Genomic DNA, 23,444 nt, shown 5'->3' on the forward strand with positions numbered 1-23,444 from the left:
GGCGTGAGATTGAGTCAGCACGGCCTGTGCTCCGAGGATCTGGGATGCACCAGGAGGCCAAACCCGCCCTGTCTCCTACCTACTGCAGGGTCTCAGACCAGTGCCTTGATCCCTCCGCCTGCAACCGTGCTCAGCAAAATGTCACGCGAAGTCAGGTTTGCTCCACTCATCTCTGCGGGGTAAGATCTACTGAGGGGGCTTAAAATACCCTATTTGGGAGAATAGGCTTGAGACTTATTACAAGAGCTTATAAATGCTAAAAATAAAAACTAATCCCAAAGTGTGACATCTACATTACATTTTAAAAGGAGGACTTTTACATTTGATGAGAAGCTTAAAAGAAGGATGTTTCAAGGCAGCTTAGGTTTGTTGCATCTATCACTAGGGTCCCTCCTTGTGTTACTGCCCATCTTCTGCGTCATCTACTCCTTCGAATGATCTGGGGAGGTCTGAAAGTCAAATACTGTTTACAGAGGAGGAGCCTGAGAAGGTAAAAGGGCTAAGCCTCCTGGTTTCCTGGAATTGTTATATGGTAACTTGGTGTTGTAACCTCAAGTCCCTGGTCAGTGAGATAGAAGTGGTGCCGTTAGGGCAAGTCGCTCTGGTAGTATTTGCGTCATGAAAATAATCTTTGAAGTGTCATTAGCCAAGGCTTATCGAGCACTCCCTATGTACGACCATGCTAAGCCCTTTCATAGATGGTCTCCTCCGTTCTCACAAAAACTATGTGAAGGTACTATTATTACCAACCCTATTTTACCAGGGAGGAGGATGAGGCACAAGGATGGGAAGTGACCGGCCCACAGTCCCCCAGCTAAAAGGTGAAAGAATCAGAACATGAAGCCTGCCAGTCTCTCCCTAGCCCGGGCCCTCGATTATCAATAATAACAAGATAACTGCAGCAGGCTAAAACAATGCCAAACCCAGCACATTATTATTTAAAATCTTATTATTTTAAAAATACATCTAATCCCTCCTGCAAGATTTCCCAATAAGAAATGAAAATATTGTGTCCATGCTGCTTTATTTTTTTATGCAACTGAATATTCTAGTGAATATAGAGCAAGAGAATTATCTTTTATTGTTCACAGAAAGAAAGTTGACATGTGTTCAAAATAATTGCTCGGTTTCTTTATCTGATCCAGTTTCTCTTTGCCACTGAATTCTGAAAAAGAAGAGAAAAATGCACTACTTGGATCAAATCATTATCAGAATCGAGACAAGGCCTGTGGGCATGTTATTGCACAACGTATTTTAAAATTACGCCTCAGTTTGACAAGTCATAAATGCCCCAAATCGGTACTTATTTATTTTTGCAGTATCTAATTGGGCCATTCAGGCTGTGTGAGTGCTGTGGCCTCAGGGAACCTCTTCCCCGGCTTTCACCCGTAGCGCTCTGTCTCCCAGCATCTGGGCAGCTTTCTCCGGCACCCTGGCCTGCCCATGCCCCGGCTGCTGTCAGCAGGTCAGCATCAGGCCCCAGGGAACGCACCATCATGAGAGACAGAGGAGGCCCAGAGCTGCCCTCGTACATGGACTTCACCTCCACAGGCCTGAAGACCAAGGAATCTCCTTGGATTTAAACTCTGGGTCTCAGAACACTGTTGAATGGGTGGGAGTGGGCTGGCCTGGCACTACTCTGAGATGTTCTCGCTCTAAGGTGCTCCCCCTCTCGTGCCAAGCCTGCCCAGGGGGGGGGTTTTCCCTCATCAGAAGGGTCAGGTGAGAAGTCCTGAGGATCAGCTGGGCCAAGGGGGGCTCTCATTCCCTCACAGCCCCTGCCGGAGACGCCTGCAAAGAGCTAGCATGGGGGCAAAAGCTGCATTGTGTGCCGGGTGGGGGTTCTCTGCGGTGTGCAGAGCAGGGAAAGGAGGGGGTGGAGGGCCCTCCGAGGTTCCAGGTGGCCCCCATGCTCTTGAACTGCCACCCCTCTGGCTGGCTCTCACTCCCCCTCAGTCAGACACAACTTTTGCTTGGAGGAGAACAGTTGCAATGGCACTGACCTTGGACTGTCCTACCGGGTGTTATCGTCAGTGTTTCTTCCGTTCCTTGGCTGGAAAAAAAAAAAGAGCAGCTTACAGATACTGAGACAAAACTGCCTGGAACCTGTTTCTGGGCTTCAGATCCTTCCTCACCTGGGCCCTAAGGCCTCGTTCTAACTGGGATGTCAGCAGCCTCCTTGGGAGTTCACCTGGGAAGCCCTCGCCCGGGGCGAGGATGTAGGTCCCCTGTGGCAGTGCCCCAGGACCCTTGCTGTTCCTCCAGCCCTGATATTGACCCCTCCCCTTCCCCCCACCCTGGCCTCCACTGATGCAGCAGGACGGTCTTCAAACCATTTATCAAAGGACTTCTCACCCTGAAGACATCATGGAGACCCACGGTTTCTCAAAGTACTTTCTAGAGAACAACCACTAATGGGTCATACAGGCAGCATGGAGTGGAAGAACTTCCATGATCAAACACGGTGGAAACTATGTTTCCCACAGCTTTCTTATATAGTTCCTGCAGGACATGCCGGTGTGCACTGTGAACCTTCGAGAGTGTTGGGTGCAGTGTTTCCCAAGCTTGTCTGATCTTTGCACCAGTGACCCACAGAATACAGTTTGAGGGGCAGGAGTCTGTCTGATTCGTGGTCTGATTTTTTGGATGCAAACCCTTGAGGATCTAGGGGATGAAGCATAGCTAATGAGTGGTGGATCACAAACTAAGACAGTTTCTTTTCTTTTTTTTTTTTTTATTCATGAGAGACAGAGAGAGAGAGGCAGAGGGAGAAGCAGGCTCCCAAGGAGCAGAGAGCCCGATGCGGGACTCGATCCCAGGACCCTGGGATCATGACCCGAGCTGAAGGCAGACGCTTAACCATCTGAGCCACCCAGGCACCCTAAGACAGTTTCTGATTCTGTGACCTTAGCAGGAGGCTCGGAGACCCCAGGGAAGGAGGAGGGCATGGCGCCTACACTATTTGGGGGCACGTATCCTGGACCTTCATGCTCAGGGACACAGATGCCAATTCTGGCTGGCCCCCGTGTCTGTCCAACAGCAGCATTCCTGCCTCCCACCCACGCTCCCAGAGCTCTGGTTCTCTCAGCCTATGTCCTTCTGCACCCTTTCTTTCATAAACATCAGGTTTCTAGGAGGAGACTTTGAAATTCACCCCTAAGGAAAGGATGAGAGAGTCCCCATAATTATTCACCAGTTTGCCATGGGGTGCTGGGCTGTGCTCATTCTGGAGGAATCCATAATTGTGTGGCAGGAGGGAACTGGGGTTAAAAACAGAGAAAGAGAAATGCTATACCCTGAAAAGGAAAAATGGTCGTCCCCGGGTGGCAGTGTGATCCTGCAACATAAAAACACAAACCATTATGCAACCAGTTTGTGCCAAAGGTCTGACGATGTCTATGACCGCAGTTTTCAAAGTGTGGTCCCCAGACCAAAAGCGTCAATGACACCTGAGACTTAGTTAGAAATGCAAATTCTCAGGTCCCTACTGACTACCTGGAGTTGGGCCCTAGCCGTCAGAATTTTAACAAGATCCCAAGGTATGGATGACTCATGGTCAACTTGGAGAAGCGCTGGTATACGGGGCTTATGCACTCGCAGTACCTCTCCCCAAGTTTGTACAACTGCCATGTGGGCCCCTGAGCCACATCAAGCAAATCCTCAGGAACAGATGGGTCCAGGTGACTCATCTGCAAGGCTGGAGATGAAATATAAACAGCAAGAAGCATTGCTCCGGGAGTCCTCTCTGCCTCAGGACAAGCTCAGGAAAACCTGAAATTAAATGCTCAGCCTCAGAGAAGATTTTCAGGGGCATACTGTGAGACCAGTTCTTTCCAGAAATGATCTAAAGGGGTGACAAGATTGCCCATCTCCAAGCACTTCTCCACAGGGCTTCCATACCTTCTTGGTGAAATCCACTGTGGCAGTCCCCGAATCCTGGGAGGGAACGAGGCACAGGTTAACGTAACAAGAACCGCATCCCCCAGGCTTGCAGTCATTCCACTGCGACCCTGAGCATCCCTGGCTCCATCCTCTGGTACCAGAAATCGGGGGCAAAAAAGCAGTTTAGGGGAAGGGCTAACTATGTAACCAATTATAATTGCCTGTTCCGGAAGACAGGCATGTTCTTGATTGAGGTACCATTTGCGTCCAGGACAATGTTAAATTGGCTTGCTCTTCCCAACAGCGTCAACTTGAAATTGACCCCCCATCCAAGGGTATGCCCTGGCAGCTTCTTCAGCTTGTCTTTGCTTGTGGGTCTGGCCTAACAACAGATCAGACTCAATCGGAAAGGCTTTGGGGAGCAGCGGGATCAGATAAGACACACTGCTGCCAGTGCTTAAGATGACCAACCCATTTCCCAGGAACTGAGCAGCTTCCTGGGGCTCTTGGGATTTTCAGAGCTAAAACCAGGAATGTCCTGGGTAAACCCGGATGAGTTTCAGCATTCGAAAGAAAATGTTCTTTTTTTTTCTTCCTTCCTTCCTTTCTTTCTTTCTTTTTTCTTTTTGGCTACCATGTAATAAAACTTAAATTAGCATTTCGAACAACTATACCTATTACGGAAGCTAGTAATTTCTAAACTGAAAAAAACAAAAAACAAAAAGAACTATGTCTAAAGAAACAAAGTTCTGAGATAGGACAAAAGGGCAGGTGGAGCAACAACGGGGAGCCCAGGGGATCACCAAGGCAATGTCCACGTCAAGAGGAAGAGGACGGGTCGGGAAAGTAAAAAAACAGCACGGAAACTAAAAGGAAACAAATGGAAGAGAGCGGAAGAGGACGGCTTTGTCCTAGGGGCGTGCCCGGGGCCCTGCAGCCACTCTGTGCGGTTCAAGGGAGGGGACTGTGGCGCAAGGTAGGGCCCGCTCCTTCCCAAGGTGGAGGCTGAGATTCAAAGATAGCATGCAAATGAGCCTCCCCTTCCCCCTATTCCCCCCTCCCCCCAGCGACCACACGCATTTACCACGGTTAAGTGAACTTGGGGTGGCATAAAAAGAGGCCCCAAGAGAAAAGCACCTACGCGCTGTTGCGGAAATCTTTTCACCCTCCGGTCTTCGAGCTGCGCGGCCAGGCGCATTAACGGGTGCACGGGAGGAATCTGCAACAGAGGCGGGGTGGGTGGGGGGAAGGGGTTCGGACGCCCGCCGGGACGCAGCCCAGGGTACGCTGCCCTCTCCACTCCCTCCCTTAGATGGGTTTAATGTCCAGAATAAAATCCATGTCCACGCCTTAGGTTTTCAATAAAGAACTGCTTGCCTTTATCGCAGGTTACAATTCCAACACCTCACTTACAACTATTCCCTTAGGGTAAATCAGACTTTTCTCTGCCTTATCCCCAGGCGTTCTGTCTTCCTAGGGTGGAGTGCATGGTCCTTTTCCGCTCTAAGTGTCTCTCCTAGTCCAGGGGAGGAGGTGGAAGGACAGTTTCCATCCATGGAACAGGAGTTTCAGTCCCCTCTCCCTCATGCGTTGGATTTTCCTGCACTTCCTGTCTGTGGCTGGGGCACACACTCAGACATACATACCCGTGTCTTATACCTAGTCTTTGTGAATCCTCCCTGAGTATTTTGGCTTAGAGTAAAGGTTCATTCGTGTCACAGAGTTCATCTTCCTCCTTCCATTGTCTTTTTTCCCTTTGTAGTGCCCTTAGCCCTTCCTGATACTATCCTTATCCTCACCTGATCCTCATTCCTAAACCTATACTACAGATGAGTCTTTGCCTCTTAGGGAAAAAACACTTCACTGGGTATTTTTTTAAGGTATTTTTCTTGAAGACGTGGAAAATCTTGATTATATAAGTAAGTGACTTTCTAATGGTAGAATTTCAGTTACTAAAACAGAACCCCTGAATTAAAAATTTTATGCTATGACCTTCCTAAATTCCTCAAATCATGCTCTGCAGAAATTCACTTACACAACCTGCTTCTGAGGGTAACTCAAGTTTCTAATAACAAAGTTAGAGGTGATGCATGTTATTCCCATAGCACATATATACAGTGATGCTTATAGAAGGTGCACCTGCATGGATCACTATTGGGGATATGGCACTTTACACTTCACGAAGCACTTTTTAAAATTAAAAAAAAAAAAAAGGTAATATGATAAATGTAAATTGAGCTCAGTATTTATCAGGTCTTTTTCAAACATCTGTTGAAGTGCATAATAAAAAGTTACTCCTCACTTATTTTTCCTTTTCTAGAATATAGTCTCTAACTTTTCAGATTTGTCAGCCTCCCACCACCCCAGCCCAGACCGGGACAGAGAATCCCTGAAGCCCCAGGAAAAAGCTCTTATAAAGCTATTACACAGACAGTGTCTGCAAGCTCCCTGCTTTTCTACTTATCTGCACATATTAATTAGGACAGGATAAAAGACAAGCAGAGGAGAGTCACTTTTACAGAAAGATGAGTATGGTAAAATACTGACCCCACTTTTAACTGGCTGTGTCGGCTTCTGAGTTCTGGAGTAGTGAAATAAAAACTGAATAAAAAAAAAAAAGTTGAGTTTAGTACAAGTGTCACTTGGTATAAACGTGAAAGTTACATGCCTGCATTGCCCACTGGGTGGTACTCACCCTTTTGTATATGTCTTGATTATCCTAGAAAGAGAGTTGTGAGGGTAAGTTACATGGAATTTTACTTGGGTAGGCAATTGATGAAATCTTCAGTATAAGTTACACCATGGACCTTATTGAATTTATCTGAATATTATGAAATAAATTGGCAGTCTAAAAAGAAATCCAAACTTAATAAGTTGATGCAGGGTTTTACAAAAAAGCAAGTTGCCAGCAATACATCATTATTTTAAGACTGAATCTCATTTTACCTTTCGAATCTTGGGGAGAAAAACATGCTCTGTGGCTCATAGAAGCAATCCCCTAATTAATTCCCAGATAACCATCAAAGAGTTGGAATAAAATTAATGATTGCAATTTTTAATTTTTTCCTGGGTGTACTCTAGAATTCAGTTTTTTGGGGGGTTGGTTTAAATCGACCAAACTCTCCCTCCCGCCCCCGGAAAAAGCTTTCTACATGAATCTCCACTCTTCTTGCAGAAAGCCCAACTTTTCATTTCTAAATCCTTGTTAGAGCACCACCTGGCCCTTGTTTACATGGATGACAGGTGGGGATGGTTGTATTTGCAGCATATTCCACTCCAGGATCTTGTTGTGAAAAAGACATCTTACAAAATAATAAATAAGGTTTCCATGTCTGCATTTTATAAAATTGCTTGAAATGATTACTGTAAATGATATTTTAAATCTGCTGATCTGGTTAATATTGCTCATTCACATCTCAATCACACTGAAACCTTTTTGAATCAGCTCAAACTTAAGACAGAAATGAAAGTTGTTGATAACACTTTTAATTTGTTGCTGTTGATACAATTACATCTTCCTACAAACTGTGACGAGTTTCTAATGGGAAGCAGCCCATGTTTATGTATACTACACACACACACACACACACACACACACACTTGCCCTGTCATGTATGTGTGAGTGTATGTGTGTTTCCTGGGCACGCATTGGGCAAACAATTGATTTTATGTACCGTATTCAGCAGCTTTATACTGTTATGTTTCAAACCAAAAAATAACAAGGAATATGAAGATGCTTTTCCAGGTGCTCAAACACCACTCTCAACATTTCATATGCACCTTCTTTGCTTCAATTTTTTCTTTTTACAGAAAAAAATATGCTTACCTCTCTAACTTATTATTTATTTCCCCAACTAGAACTTAAGTTTCATGAGAGCAGGTAGTTTTGTCTATTTTGATCACTACTGCATCTTTAGCACTTAACACATGCCACACTCTCAATAAATATATTTTTTTTTGAACGGATGAATAGTAGAAATGTGTTCACAAGAATCTATTGCCCCTTTTCCTATCTAAACTTCTGCTCTCACCAGGAACACAAAACAGGAAGACTTTCTGCAGGTGTCATTATCTGTAGAATGTAGCTCTGCTTTCTGAATTGCTTCAAGATAAAAGTGCCCTGGAGACACAGACCTGGCTTTTCTGGAGACCAGAACTGGTAGTGGACTTAGAGCCCAGGTGGCTCATCCGGACATGGGATAGTTGAGGGAGCCAGAACCCCAGGAGAGGAGGTGACATGCCAAAGGTCCTATTTTAATGCAGCGGCAAGACCAGGAAGAGCCACAGTGTCTCTGTTAATAGATTTAATATATTGACAGTTTTGTTCACTGAACAACCCTTTGTTCTTCTATGACTGGAGATAGTGAACAGGATCAGCTTTGGGAAAATGGAGAAAGTGGACAGAAATTCATTCCAGGTGGGCCTTTCCTCTCAGGGAAATGCACAACCCAATTTACTACTGTAGGTGGCCCATGTGACAGCTCCACTCCACTTCTGCTCCTGCAGGGGACACCCTCAAAGCCTTCATGTGGGGGACAGGGAAGCCCATTCTGTGCGAAGTGAAGAGGCAGTGGCAAGGAGATGGAAAACTTTGAATTTTCGCCCTGAATTTTTGCTCTGGGTAGCAAGGCTGTAAAGATTAGTTCTAAAAATAAGGGAGGACAATTGTCCTCAGATGTGCATAAGGATAAACTGAAAATAAGGAGAAATAAGCATGATATATTTGTGAAGCTTAAGATAGAAAGTAAGGGCGCCTGGGTGGCTCAGTCCATTAAGCGTCTGCCTTCGGCTCAGGTCATGATCCCAGGGTCCTGGGATAGAGCGCCGCACCGGGCTCCCCGCTCAGCGGGCAGCCTGCTTCTTCCTTTCCGTCTGCTGCTCCCCCTGCTTGTGCTCTCTCACTCTCTCTCAAATAAATAAATAAAATCTTTTAAAAAAAATTTAAAAAAAGAGAGAAAGAAATGTTTGAGTCTTGAGGAACGGCCATTAGTTGCATCAGGGACAATGGTAGCAGCTGGTACTTAAGTGCTGTCATTTACTGTGTTCTAGACACTGTTGAAAACACTTCACAAGGATCAAGCACTCAATCCTCACAATAACATTATGAGGCTAGTATAACTATTATTCCCATATTATAGATGGGGAAATCAAGACACAGAGAGATTAAGAGATTTGCCAAAGTTAAGGAGATGTAGGTTTTGAACCCAGGTACTTTGGTTTTAGAGTCTGAGCTGTTAACACAGCCTGCAAAGGCATTTTTGGCTAAGGAAACACCTGTGCAAAGATATAAGGGCCTGATGCATTTGGGGAATAATGAGAAGTTCAATGTGGCCAGGACACAGTATGCTGTGGCTTGGGAGAGGGGAAGGAGGAAGAAAGGATATAGCTCAAGGTGAAAACATGTTAAACATGAAAAGATTCAGTTTATGCTTAAGAATCACGGGCTCCACCCTAATACCACCCTCTTGCACTCTTGATTGAATCAGCATTTACTTTGTATCCACTGAAACATTTCTGTTGTGGTTACTATCAGTGTTAGGTCCTTTACACAAGATCTATTGTTTTGAAGAACTATTATATTATAGTATATCAATTGTAATGTATGTCATGATATATCATAACATATATAATTAATGTAATTATACATGTATACATTATTATGATAATTATAAAATATACATGAACTACCAATATTTTATGGTATTTTATATTTGAGAGATTCACTTGTTATTTCCTAAAACTACATTCTTACCCACGGACATAGATGTTCACATAGACTTCTCCTATAGGTAGCTTATTACAGATATCAATTATGGTATAAACATGTGCACTTATAACTAAAAGAATTATTATATGGGGGTGCCTGGGTGGTTTAGTCAGTTAAGTGCCTGACTCTTAATTTCGGCTCAGGTCAGGATCTCAGGGTTGTGAGATGGAGCCCTGTAGTCAGGCTCCAGGCTCAGTGCAGAGTCTGCTTGAGATTCTCTCCCTCTGCGCCTCCCCCCACTCACAGGTGTGCTGATTCTCTCTCTCTCTCTCAAATAAATAAATAAATCTTGAAAAAAATAAAGATAAAAATAAAAGAATTATTATATATATACTTTTTTACCTTAAGTTGCCTAGAAAGAGTTGCCCAATATGCCAGACGCTAAAGAAAAATATGAAAAATGAATCAAAGATCAGAATAAATTCCTTAGTCAATAGCAATCTATTAACACATATATAAAATTCTAAAATTGTTGCATTTATGAACCTTGCATTATCTTCTCACACAGTGGCAGTGAATTTCAACACAACTCTCAGGATGGCTTAAATGAGGCCATGAAAATGGCAACATGAATTCCTGCTGCAGCCAAGAATCTGATCTTAAAATAGTTTCAAGTGAACATTAGCCACATGATATTTTCAAGGCCAAGACTAAATAAAAATCTCACATTACTGAACAGCAGTGTACCTCAAGCTGCATGACATCCAAGCCATCTGGGGGATCAGCTAGAGGTCGAGGAAATCCTACTGTGAAAGAAACCATAAAAATAATATTGGGGGGGGGGAAGGTCATAGCATTAACTTTTAAATCTTCACCATGAAAAACATACAGAGATTCTAGAAATACAATATTTTTAAAAGGATTTACAAAGAAAACACACTTCTACCTACCAACAGTAAGTTGAGATTTGTACCAAAATTAGTTAAAAACAGTGTTTTTTTATTTACAAGGAGTTAGCAGTATAAGAGTTAGTAACTCAAGAAAGAGGGAAAAGATATCTGGGTAACAACTCAATTTGTATTTTGATGGAATTCATGAAGATATCAGGAAATGGTGTCAAGAAAGTATGTGCATCAAAATCACTCTTGGAAATTTTAAGAAATTCAGATACTCATCTCTGTGCCTTATCAGACTCCTCAGGGGTGGGTTCTGGGCGAGGCTGTTACCAGCACGCGGCAGCACCCTATGCCAGTCAATCTTTAGCTGGCCTAAATGACGTCTTCTTCTCATTTGGGTGTGATACAATACTTGGGAGAATAGCTAATACAGCAGTTGAAGGAACCAATTGGATAGATGAAATTAAATGGGATGAATGTAAAACCCTGAACTTAGATTTTTTAAATATAGGACAGGGAATATCTGGCTCAAGAGTCGTATATATATATTTAAAATACTTAAAATATTTTGCTTCCTGTAATCTCTCTACGAGCCAAGAAAAAGCTAAGGCAATGTTGTGCTATACAGAAATAATAGTGTCCAAGCCTTGAAAGGTAATAATCCTACTTGAAATGATAGAATATGTAGTTGAGTTAGAGGTACAAAGAATAGTTTTCTTTGGCAAAGAGGAAAATTAGGAAGTGTATGCTAACTGCTTTCAATTATTTTGAGAACTGTCATAAGAGATATTAGTCCTATTCTGTATTCCCAAAGGATAGAAGTAGGGCTTGTTACGGTTAGAAGTTACATGTGACCAGATTTCAGCTTAGTGTAAAGAAAATTTTGATGATTGGAGCCATTCAAAAATGCAGAGTAATTTGAACCAATCCTATAAGGATTTATTAAGAGGTTTTGTGTTAACAGTACAATGATAAAGACCATAGGGACCTACCCTCAGGAAACATAAAATCAAAGAGGAAAAGGGGGAGGTGGATATAAATATATAGACAGATAAAAAGTAATAACAAAGTCCCAAAAGTGTAACACAAACAGATGCTATTGGAGCCCAGAAGAGGCAGCTACCGGCTCTCTTAGGCTGGTATTGAGTTGGGTGTCACTGAAAGTAATCAAATAGGGAAATCATAGATCCCTGCTCTCCATGAAAGGTTAGATGACTTTCAAGGTTCCTTGCAATGCCTAGGTTTTGTGATTACACTACAGGACATAGCAAAACAAACACACTATTTGAAGTATATTTTCTGTTTGAATATATTTTCAAAGATTTTCTGCACCCCGAGATCAAAATTCTAATGACAAAATCTGAAATTTTGAAATAGTCCCTGCTTCCAATTGGAGCTACCACCACATGCTTCCCTGCATCATTTGGCAATTACCTTGAAATGGGTAACGCATTCTGACTACTGACCCTATACCCCACCCCTGGTTCCCTGCAATCCTGCGGGTTCTCAGAAGTTAGTGAAGCGACACTCGCGTCCAGTCAGAACCTCGGACAGCGCCCAAGCCCAGGAAGACTGGGGGCCTCCGCAGCTCTGTCTGGGATCCTGCCTCCTGCGACCCCACAGAAAGGCTATGAAAATATTCCTTTTCCTGTTTCTGCTCCCTCCCCGCCCCTTTCCAACTGTCCCTCAATCCTCAGTCTTTGGGTCTGTAAACTCAGTCTCACCGTCTCTGTTCTCTTCTCTTCAGAATTCCCGGAGTACAGATGGCTAAGAAACTGGGGTCCTCAACTCATATCCCTCACAGTTTTAGTGGCACATCTTTGGGACAGCCCTGAGTCAGGAATTGTTTAAAGAGAGTTCCACAAGGGAAAGTCGCCTCCTTTGGTAAAAGGCTGCAGCATCTAATTCTGTCCACCTTCTCTTAAAGGTTAGAGACAAATGGAAAGCCATTTCAAAAGGGTGGAAATGGGGGTAGGTGAGGGGATTAAGTTTGACTCCCTCCAGAACCACCCTGAAGGATCAAGGTCTGTCTCAGTCTTCCTTAGGGCTCAGGCTAGCTGGGGGCCTGATGAAGGGGTCCCCTTACCTGAAGAGGGAATCTGTAGCATGCAGAAGCAATAGATGGCCAAGATGGAAGGGAATTGAGGAACAAGGTGTTTCATCTTCAAAGCCCAGTTTCTCTTTGCTAGCCACAGATGTAGTCGGCTAGGCCAGGAGTTGAGCATTTCCTGAAGTTCCACAGGCAGAGGCAACACTCTGCCCTGCTTCTGATCAGGCCCAGTGGAGAACGTACCTTTATTTGCAATGCCCCAGAGCCCATTGGCTGAGCACCAATCAGTTTTGCGCAGAAGGACCCTGGCTTTCTCATAAATGTCATGCTGGGCCCTTATTTGTAGAATAATATCCTCCTGGTGTAGGCATTGTAGAGAGTCATCTTTTTCAATCCAGCAATAAAAATAAAAAGTGGAGACTCATAATTGTTATTCTATAGTGGTTTGAGAAACATTTCTGACTCCAGAAAGGCTTTTTCTCTTTTTTTTAATCAAAGAACTGGACATAAATCTATATACTCTTGCATGACGAAGTCTTATTTCCTAAGAAGCTGTTTATTTTCCACCATTAACAAAGGACTTTTTATAGTCTTTGGTGCATCTGAGAACAAAATTTGGAGTCCTAGATATAATATTACAAGAAACTCAAAAGTTCAAGTAGATTTTTTTAAAATCATGGTTGGAAATTAGACTCCTTAAGGTTTCTCCACACTCATTTCCATGAACAAGTTAAATATTTCAAATTAAATCAGTATGCAAGAAAATATGAGTGTTTATTAATAATAATAATATTTCCTCTACTGAGCTCCTATTTAGGATTTCACATAAGCTAATTCATGTACTTCTCACAGAAAATCCATAAGGAATGTATTATTATTCCTAACTTATTATTATTCCTAAATTATTATCCTGATTTTATGAATGGGAAAATTGAGGATGAGAGAGAATAAGGAACTTGCCAAGGTCACCAAGCCATAATGGATGCAGAGCAGGGATTTGGATACTTAAGGGTATCTGAGCCCAGTCATGTCTGTAAAAGTGTGGGATTTTTAGTTAATGTGTTCATTTTTTTGTAAAAAGACCCTCCTTGATAGGGAATTCATTCAATCTGTAGATCACTTTGCATGGTATGGACATTTTAACAATAGGATATTATGCTGAGTGAAATAAGTCAGACAAAGACAAAGACTACATAATTTCACTTATATGTGAAATCTATAAAACAAAACAAACAAATGACAACAAAACCCAGAAAGAGATAGACTCATAAATACCATAAATACAGAGAACAAACTGGTGGTTGCCAGAAGGGAGGAGGGTTAAGGAATGGGAGAAACAGGTAAAGGGAATTAAGAGGCACAAATTTCCACTTACAAAATAAGTAAATCATAGGATGAAAAGTATAGCATAAGGAATATAGGGAATAATATTGTAATAATGTCATATGGTGACAGATGGTACCATGGTGAACATTGTGTAAGGCATAAAGTTGTCAAATCACTATGTTGTATACCTGAAACTAATATAATATTGTGTGTCAACTCTACTTCAATAATAAAAAATGTTAAAGAGCCTCCTTGAGATTAGATATGGAATAGAAAGAAGGAGAAAGAATGAAATCTTCTGTCTTGCAGAAAGGGCAACCTATATAAGGCATATATCAAATAAATATCCTTTTATCATCATGCATATCTTTAATTTTTGCTCTTTTAAGGATTAGGAGGTAACTAACAATTGTTGAAAGTTTACAATGTGCTTAGGGGCGCCTGGGTGTCTCAGTCGTTAAGCGTCGGCCTTCAGCTCAGGTCATGATCCTGGGTCCTGGGATCGAGCCCCGCATCGGGCTCCCTGCTCAGCGGGAAGCCTGCTTCTCCCTCTCCCACTCCCCCTGCTTGTGTTCCCCTCTTTCACTTTGTCTCTCTCTGTCAAATAAATAAATAAAATCTATTAAAACAAATAAAAGTTTACAATGTGCTTAAAACATGTTAATCCTTTACCTAAGTCATCTTATGTCATTTTTTTTCAATGAATGGAAGTTTTAAGAATAATTTTGGGTGGGAGTTGCTCAGAATACACTGTTTATTTATGACTTAAAATGTGATATTTTGCCAAAAAATTTCTAATTCATAAGGGACTGGGAATTATAAACTACTGGATCACCATAATATTTTGTTGACTTCCTTGAGATAGCAAGAAATAGAGATTTCTATTTATTACAGTATTTACCACTTTAGTTCAAGGAGAATAAGCTAAGGTCTTCAAACACCAGGAAGAGATGATGTCTTTGTCTTGAAATGCACCCACTGTCCAACTCCAAGTCTTTACTAAATGAATAGGAAAAAAGGAATGATTGTTTTTTGAACATAAACTACCTATCTATACAGTATTAAACACAATTACTTATGGGCATTTTAGACACAACACACACATAATAGCAAAGGTTTGTGGCAGTTCTACTGTCAATCAATAAATATTTTTTAAACATTTGGTCTGTCTCCATCATGAACTAGGTGCTCTATGCACAAACATACATTTTTCAAATAAACCTATGTGGTAACTCTGATTTGTATCAATTTGATTTTGTTTCTTTTGCACATTTTGCACACATTATTTCTCAGATATTCAGAATAGAAAATAGAAGTATTATTTTTTAAGCCATTTTTTAAAAAAGATTTTATTTCTAAATAATCTCTACATCCAACATGGAGCTCAAACTCACAAGCCCAAGATCAAGAGTCACATGCCTCACCACCCACTGAGCCAGCCAGTCACCCCTAAAAATATTATTTTTAATGCTAATTCAGAAATGGGATTATATTAATATCCCAGAAATGGAATATGTTGAAGCCCTGATCCCCAGTGTGACTGTATTTGGAGATTTGGCCTTTAAGGAGATAATGAAGGTTAAATGAAGCATAAGGACGGGGCCCTAATCTGTGAGGATCGGTGTCTTTCCAAGAAGAGGAAAAGAGACCCCAGAGCTCCCTCTCTGAGCGCACACAAAGAAAGGGCTAGGAGAGGACACAGTGAGAAGGCACTGTCTGCAAGCTGAGGAGTGAGTTCTCATCAGAAACCATCTTGCTGGCACCTTCATCTGGGACTTCCAGACTCCAAACTGTGAGAAAATAAATTTTTGTTGTTTAAGTTACCCAGACTCTACTCTTCAGTTATGACAAACTGAACTGACCAATACGAACACACAGGGGGTTTTAGCCAATTCAGTACCAGGAAAAAAAAAAAAGTAAAATAATGAAATGAAAGGTAAAATAAAAGTTAGGAACTCTCATCGTTTTAAATTATATGATTAGCTACCCAGAAAATCCAAAGGAATCAAGTGGCAAATTCTTAGAATAAATGAGTTTACCAAAATGGTCAAATTTAAAGAAAACTATTTTCAGGAAAAATTTTCTCAAACATAAGCAAAAATAAATTTTAAAATGTGTTAGAAAATGTAAATAGCTTAAAAAAACCATGGTAATTCTGAGAACTAAACCAAAGAATAGCATGTAATATATTAAAAAAGAAAACTATAAAATTTTACCAAAGGACATAGGAAAGAAGTGAAAAGGCATATCATGATCATTGACAACAAAAGTCAAGGTTGTTAAAAGTTCAACTGACGGCAAATTAATCTACAAAGTTAAGGTAAGCCTTATTAAAATTCCAAAATGACTTTTTCATGGATTTTTAAAACTGACTCAAATTATTTTGAAAGAGAAAATATTGAAGAATATTCAAGACATTTTTGAAAAAAAGAAGATACTTTGCCAATGTCAAAACGTACTATAAAGCAGTAGTTATTGTTACATTGCAGTGGTCATTTTGTTACTGATCTGGTAACAAGCAAATAAATAGATCAATGGAACAGATTAAAGTCTTGAAGCAGATAATCTAAATGCAGAGTGGAGGTGGTATTTCAAATCAGTGCAAATGATTGAACTACTCTAAATGGTGTTTAGAACCTTTGGCTATCCAGTTGACAAAAATATTCACTATTTCACACCATAAATTCAAATAAATTTCAGAGGATTGATGAATTAAATCTAACACACCCACACATACACATAGGCACTTACATAAAATTCTGTATTAGAAAGAAATAGAGTATATATATATGGTTGGAAAATTGCTCTTGAGCAAAATTTAGAATAGGAAAGCCACTAAGGGAAAGATTGATACATTTTATTATATATTTTAAAATGTCTATGAAAAAGATAACCCATATTAGCAGAGAAAAGACAGAGTAGGGGAAGTATACAACAACTATAGAGATACTTATAATACAGGAGATGGAGAGAAGGACGGAGGCAGGTAGGCACAACCTAAATGTCTGGCATAGAGAAAATATTAAACTGTAGAATATCCATAATATGGAAATTCACATAACTCTTAAAAAGAATAAGATGGATCTTTATGCATTGACAAGTCAAACACTTTGTAACATAGTGAGTAAAGCAAAAAAATTATAGAACTACATACTATATGGTCTAGTATCAGTTTGCTTTTGCTCATAATACAACCAGTCCCCACACTTAGTTGTTTAAAACAACCATTTATTTAGCTCAAAATTATGCAGGTCAGTAATTCAGGCTGGACTCAACCGGGTAATTCTTATGGTTTGGGCGGGGCTCAGCTAGTCTCAGGTAGGCTCACTTAGACATTTACATTCATCTGGTAAATAGACTGGGGTGGGACCACTTTCCATGTGGTCTTCCGGTCTCCAGATGGCTGGCTAGTCCAGGTTTGTTCCCATGCTGGTTTCAGAGTTCCAAGGCAGTGAGACTAGAAGCTAGGAGGCCTCTAGGTTTGGAACTGACACAACATCACTTCTGCATTATATTGGTCAAAGCAAGTCACAAGGCTGGTTGGATTCAAGGGGTGGGAAAAAAACCTCCATCTCTCAATGAAAGTAGCTGAAAAGTATACAGCCAATTTTGCTATCTATGGATCTCCATTTCTGTACAAGTTTTTTCAAAACAGCCAATGCAATCCACGAGTGCATACGTAGGTAACACAAAGAAAAAAGGTTAGGATGTCACACAGATACACAAATAACAGTGGTTCTAGAGAAACAGGATTGTGAGGGGGTCATAAAAATCTTTTATATTATCTGGACTTTTGAATTATCACATTGGCTATCTGTGAATTACCTATATAAATAAAACTAAATTTTAAAAATGTAATAAACTCCAAACACGATTATGAGTATATGGGTTCATATTTAAACATCTGAACTTACATATATGAAAGAGCAACTTCTTTATTTCATTACATTTATTTTTCCGAAGTGTTTCCTTTGTTAGGCATTATTGAAAAGGTTGTGACCAGTAGATTTGTCAGTGCCAAGCCAATTTAATTAGATTTTTTTTTTTTTAAATACATGAACTCACCATGTGGAGCTCCCACACCATTTGAAACAGAACTGAATGCTGATAATTACACTAAAAATTCCTCCTCCTTCCCACATCAAATTAACTCCTGCTTTGTAAGTGGTTATTACAAAAAACTCAGCAGACTTTTAAGGAACTGGACTTTAATCTATAAGACATTTAAAAAATGTAATTTCAAAATTGATTATAAGTTTCTGTATTCAAAGCATAACTTTCTGAGTTCTTCAGTGGCATCCCAACATCCTTCAAGAACACTCTGAGTCTAAGCAAGTGAAGATGCAGGTATGTGGATTAATGTTTGAGGACTTCTATCCCTAGCAGGGTTTCACAGAAAGTAGTGACAGGTTTATTTGAGAGGCAGGCTGTTAAATCCCCAAAAAGCTGTTTGGTGACAGAACAGGCCAGCCTCCCACATCTGCTAGCACTGTCCCCCCTCACCTCAATATACCCTATCTTATCCTCCCAGCTTCTGAGCCTGTATCCTGTGCTTTTCTCTTGGCCTTTACATCTGCTCTTATGGTGGGCTACTTTAGTGGAGGCAGGGGATGGGAGAGCTGTGTAATCTCAGGAGAACCAGGATATGCTAATAGACAATATCCATGAAAGTAAGAACTGTGGCTTTACTTACTGTATATTTTCCTTTGCCCAGAGTAACATATCAGACAGTTGGGCCAGTAACTTGTCCATTGGCCTTCAGCTCCATAAATGCCTTTCCTTATTATTCCCCTCTGATCATGAAGAGCTAGAAACCTACAAAATAAACTCTCTTCCCAACTGGCTTCCCGGTAGTTTCTGTCAATGAGAGAAGAGGATGGAAGGAGTTTGGAAGATGGAAGTGAGAGCCATTTCTGTTGTTGTTGTTGTTTTTCCCCGCTTTGGGTGGTGCCTCCAGCAGAGCAGCTCTCCTGGGCTCCACGAGCACTCCACAAGCAGCAACACTTACACATGACTTCACCCTCCCCAGGTCCTGTGGTGTAATGCGAGTGCGTGCTCCTGGCTTCCTGAGGAGGAGCAGAGAGGTGATAATTGAAACAGCAGTTCTAACAGAGACCCCATTAGTCTTTTTTTTTTTTTTAATTTTTTTTAAAGATTTATTTATTTATTTGAGAGAGCGAGAAGGAGAGAGAGTACATGAGAGGGGGGAGGGTCAGAGGGAGAAGCAGACTCCTTGCCGAGCAGGGAGCCCGATGCGGGACTCCAGGATCATGACCTGAGCCGAAGGCGGTTGCTTAACCAACTGAGCCACCCAGGCGCCCGAGACCCCATTAGTCTTAGTGGCCAAGGAACATGGGCTCTGTGAACAACATTTTTCCTTATGTTCCTCCAACGCTAGGGGTAGATGGGGGTTTTCTGCAGTTGCTAATCTCTGGGTAATGTCACCACTTTTCAATTCCAGTCTCCTTTTGAGATTATTTATATACAGTTTTGCTGAGATATATCACATGTATTTAAACTATATAATCTGATAAACTTTAATATAAGTATATGCTGTGATACCATCATCACAATAAAAATAACACGTTATTTCTCATGTCCCAAAAGTTTCTCATGCTCCTTTGTAATTTCTCCCTCTTCTTCCCCCCACCACAGATCTGCTTTCTGTCATCATAGCTTGTGTTTTCTAGAATTTTATATGAATGAATTCATATAGTATGTACTTCTTTTTTTATTTAAATTCTTTTAATCAGCATAATTAAACTGACCCACATTGCATATTTTAATCAGTCACTCCTTTTTTGTTGCTGATAGTATTCAGTTGTATATATGTATCACAGTTTGTGTTTTCATTCACCAAATTTTTTTTTTTTTAATAGAGAGAGAGAGAGAGAGAATGTACCTGCAGGGGTGGGGGCAGAGGGAGAGGGAGAGAGAAAATCTTAAGCAGGCTCCACGCCCAGCATGGAGCCCCCCATGGGACTCGATCTCATGACCCTGAGATCATGACCGGAGCAGAAATCAACGGACACTCAACGGACTGAGCCACCCAGGCATCCCTTCATTCACCTTTTGATGGACTTTTGTTTCCAGTTTTGAGCTATTACAAATAAAGCAGCTATGATCATTTGTGTAAAAGTCTGTGGATGAATATCTGATTTCATTTCTCTTAGGGAAATACCTAAGTGTGGAATGACTGGATTATAGGGTAGTAGTAAGTCTCACTCTTCAAGAAACAGCAGAGTAAAAAAAAAAAAAAAAAAAAGGAAAGAAACAAAGAGCGAGCAAAGTAATTTTCCATAGTATTATTTTACATTCCCACCAGCAGTGCATGAGAATTCCAGTTGCCCTATATCCTTGTCAACAGTTGATATGGTTAATATTTTTAACTTTAGCCATTCTACTCCTTCCAACACTTTTGTAACCAAATCTCTAAATTGAATTCCTCTGTTTACGATACCTAGAATGATTTCTTTTTTTTTCTAGTTGGATGCTGATTCAATACAAAAATTTAGTGACTGAACACTCAATATGTATTAGATGAATGAATGAGTAACTTATTGAGAAGAAAGCTCTCAGGGTTATGAAAGGATGAAAAATCAAGAATCATGTCTCAGCAGGCAGAGACTAGGATGAAATGAAAATATAAAGGCTCTCTTTGAAGTGTAGGCACAGGAGGGAAGCAAGAAAGAATCTCTAGCAAACACATGGGGGAAGGTTCAGAGGTATTGGATGGGAAACATTTTTTTTTTAAAGATTTTATGTATTTATTTGACAAAGAGAGAGACAGAGAGAGAGGGAACACAAGCAGGGGGAGTAGGAGAGGGAGAAGCAGGCTTCCCGCTGAGCAGGGAGCCGGATGCAGGGCTCGATTCCAGGACCCTGGGATCATGACCGGAGCCGAAGGCAGACGCCCAACGACTGAGCCACCCAGGCGCCCCGGACGGGAAACATTTAACAGAGAAGAGTAAATTGCTAGTGTTTGGAAATAGAGACTAAATAATGGGAGAGTAGAGATGAGAATCAGTAATTTAGCAAGCAAGAAAGAGTAAATAGGAATGGCAATCAATAAAAAAGATAATGGCTTATGTTGAGTGGAGTTCTACATAAGGACAGATTTGAATAAGAAGGAGGGGTTTCATGGGGGCCAATTAAAATAACTGAACACAAGAAAACAGAAACAATCAGCCCACATGCCCCAGGGCAGCCTCAGGAGATCAGAACAGTGGATCTGACCGTGACCCAGGCACTGGCTCTTGTCCTCCAAGCCTGTGCCGTCGGGACAGGGGACTGGGGAGGGTGGGTGGGATGAGTCAATTTGCTGTGGGCAGGTACACGGGACCATCTAGCCTGATGACTCAGGAGCTGGAGGAGAAGGGAGGACTACCAGAGTGGGAAAGGAGAGATGACTCTTGCTTGGAACGTGGAGCAACCTGAAACAGTGCCTACTTCCTCTCAACCTCACCATTTATTAGTTAATTCCACTGCCTTGTCTGTCCATGGCACCTGAAACAATGAGAGTCATTCACTCACTCACTAACTCACTTATTCATTCATTTCTTTATACATTTACTGAGCTCCAACTATATGCCAGTCACCAGGGATAGGAAGATGAGTAAGAAAGAATCTCTGGGGCGCCTGGATGGCTCAGTTGTTGAGCGTCTGCCTTCGGTTCAGGCCCTGCATCCGGCTCCCTGCTGAGCAGGAAGCCTGCTTCTCCCTCTCCCACTCCCCCTGCTTGTGTTCCCTCTCTCGCTGTCTCTCTCTCTGTCAAATAAATAAATAAAATCTAAAAAAAAAAAAGAAAGAATCTCTGAGCTCAAGGAGTTCATGGTGTAGCAGGAAAGGGAAACTCATCTATAATTCCCTACGAGAGCACCGGAGAAGGGTATCCATTGCAGGGGAGGCAGGGAAGACTCTACAGTGGAGCTGGCTTTGGCAGGGGGTTTGGAGGCCAAGTGAATTTGCCAAGCAGAGTGGGCAGAAGAGAGGCAGTAGCCATATGAAAGGGACATAGGTGGGAAAACATCAAGACAAAAGTGAAGTTTGGTGTTTCCAGAGGCTGGGACAGAAGCATGATTGATGGCTGGAGTGGGAGGAGAGATAGTTGTGGCATCTTTAGGAAGGCTCTTACGACAATGACAAAGATGTTAAGGGAAACAGAAGGAAGGGTGAAATAGAAGCAGGCTGTCAGGTTGCAGACTTGTAGAGAGAGTAGGAAATGAATGGTGTCATTTTTATAAGCTTACTCTCCCCATCTGCAAACCGAGTGCCTACCACCAGCTGGGTACCTCTGATATTAGAACTTGGCCTCACTTCCGATGGGGAAGGGAAGCAAGAAGGAGAGAATCACACTGGTTAGAGACACGGAATGCTGTACTGGAGAGCCTGATATGCCATTTCAGGAGTCAGATGTATTGTGTAGGTATCAGGAAGTCATCAAGGATTAAAAGCAGGGGGTGTTGGGATCTGACCCAGCTGTGGCTACAGAGACGCTTATGTGAGAAAGCTTACGTGGAAATCTACAGGGAGCATCTGCAAGTGAAAAATAGTGAGGACCAGACCCAAGGTAGTGTCAGCAGGAACAGAAAGGAGGGGGAGGACTCAGACATTTTAACTGGAGAATTGGCAAGAATTGGGGATGACTATCTGGAGGCTAAAGGAAAGGAAGGAGCCAGAGAGGCCTCCAAGGGGTCTGGCCTGTGATGCAAGAGCACAGAGTGACTGTCTTCACAAGACTGGGAATGGAGAGAAAACAGTGGGTTGATGTGTGGGACATGTGCCTGTGGAGGACGCAAATGGAGGTGTCCAGGATGTAGCTGGAGATGAGTGGCTCGTGCTCAAGAAGGAAACTGAAGTCACGTGTGTAGATTTAATCATCAGGAACACGTGTGTGGTGGCTGACGTCACTAGAGAAGATGAGATCGCTTTGGGAGAATGAAGGGAGTGAAGGAATAGGACACCCTGGTGAATATCAAGGCTTGAGCAGAAGCCAAGAGCAAATTGTCAGGGAAAGCACCCTGCAGGAGAAGAGTGGATTTAGTGGTGAGGTTGTCACTGGTGAGCAGCTTTGGTAGGGGCCGGGTTGAGGGTGTGCGGAGGAGGCAGATACAGATCATTCTTTCAGGAAGGACAGAAGGTGAAGGGCTTGGGAACAAGGGAGGCTTTATAATAAATGCAGGGTGAGGGAGACGTGAATGTGTAGATAGGCAAAGGAGAGGAAGCGGGGGAGACAGGGAAGAGAAAGGAAACTGAGGAGCCAAAGTCATGGAGTAATCAAGAGGGATATAATGACAAGCCAAGAGGAAGAATGAGTCTTCTACCCCTGAAACAGGAGGGAGGGAGGTAAAGACACACTCAGATCTGGAGGTGGTAGGAAAGAATTTGAGCAGGTCACATGATGGGGAACTTCTTCTTTCTATGTAAAGAAGAGGCTACGTTACCTAGTTGGAGGCTGGCGGGAAGAAGCAAGGAGCCAGAAAGGGTAAGCTAGCTGCTAAAACTCACATGCTTCATATCCAATTTGTTGAATTCTCATTCTACTTTTTCCTGCTCTATATTTTAAGTTGTTTTTTTTTTAAGA

At 41.9% G+C, this 23,444-nt stretch overlaps 1 protein-coding gene across 6 annotated transcripts in view; it reads right to left on the bottom strand.

Moving 5' to 3' along the window:
- Positions 1 to 1,015: 1,015 nt before the first annotated feature.
- NMS (neuromedin S) overlaps positions 1,016 to 23,444 on the bottom strand; it is a 44,624-nt gene continuing 22,195 nt past the window's right edge. Inside the window, exons 4-14 of one of the 6 annotated variants that reach the window (XM_081833421.1) lie at positions 18,555 to 18,927; positions 12,572 to 14,860; positions 10,337 to 10,395; positions 9,992 to 10,030; positions 6,578 to 6,601; positions 6,430 to 6,483; positions 5,020 to 5,101; positions 3,901 to 3,936; positions 3,194 to 3,260; positions 2,004 to 2,053; positions 1,016 to 1,165 (exon numbers count right to left, since the gene is read on the bottom strand). In XM_081833421.1, the coding sequence (XP_081689547.1) occupies positions 1,086 to 1,165; positions 2,004 to 2,053; positions 3,194 to 3,260; positions 3,901 to 3,936; positions 5,020 to 5,101; positions 6,430 to 6,483; positions 6,578 to 6,601; positions 9,992 to 10,030; positions 10,337 to 10,395; positions 12,572 to 12,710 (630 nt within the window). In that variant the 5' untranslated portion in view covers positions 12,711 to 14,860; positions 18,555 to 18,927 and the 3' untranslated portion in view covers positions 1,016 to 1,085. The other 5 variants (XR_014149228.1, XR_014149227.1, XM_081833425.1 and 2 more) reach the window with 5 other exon arrangements.

The sequence above is a fragment of the Leptonychotes weddellii genome, chromosome 10 (assembly GCF_054177405.1).
Source record: "Leptonychotes weddellii isolate Sample4059 chromosome 10, ASM5417740v2, whole genome shotgun sequence".
NCBI classification, from domain to species: domain Eukaryota; kingdom Metazoa; phylum Chordata; class Mammalia; order Carnivora; family Phocidae; genus Leptonychotes; species Leptonychotes weddellii.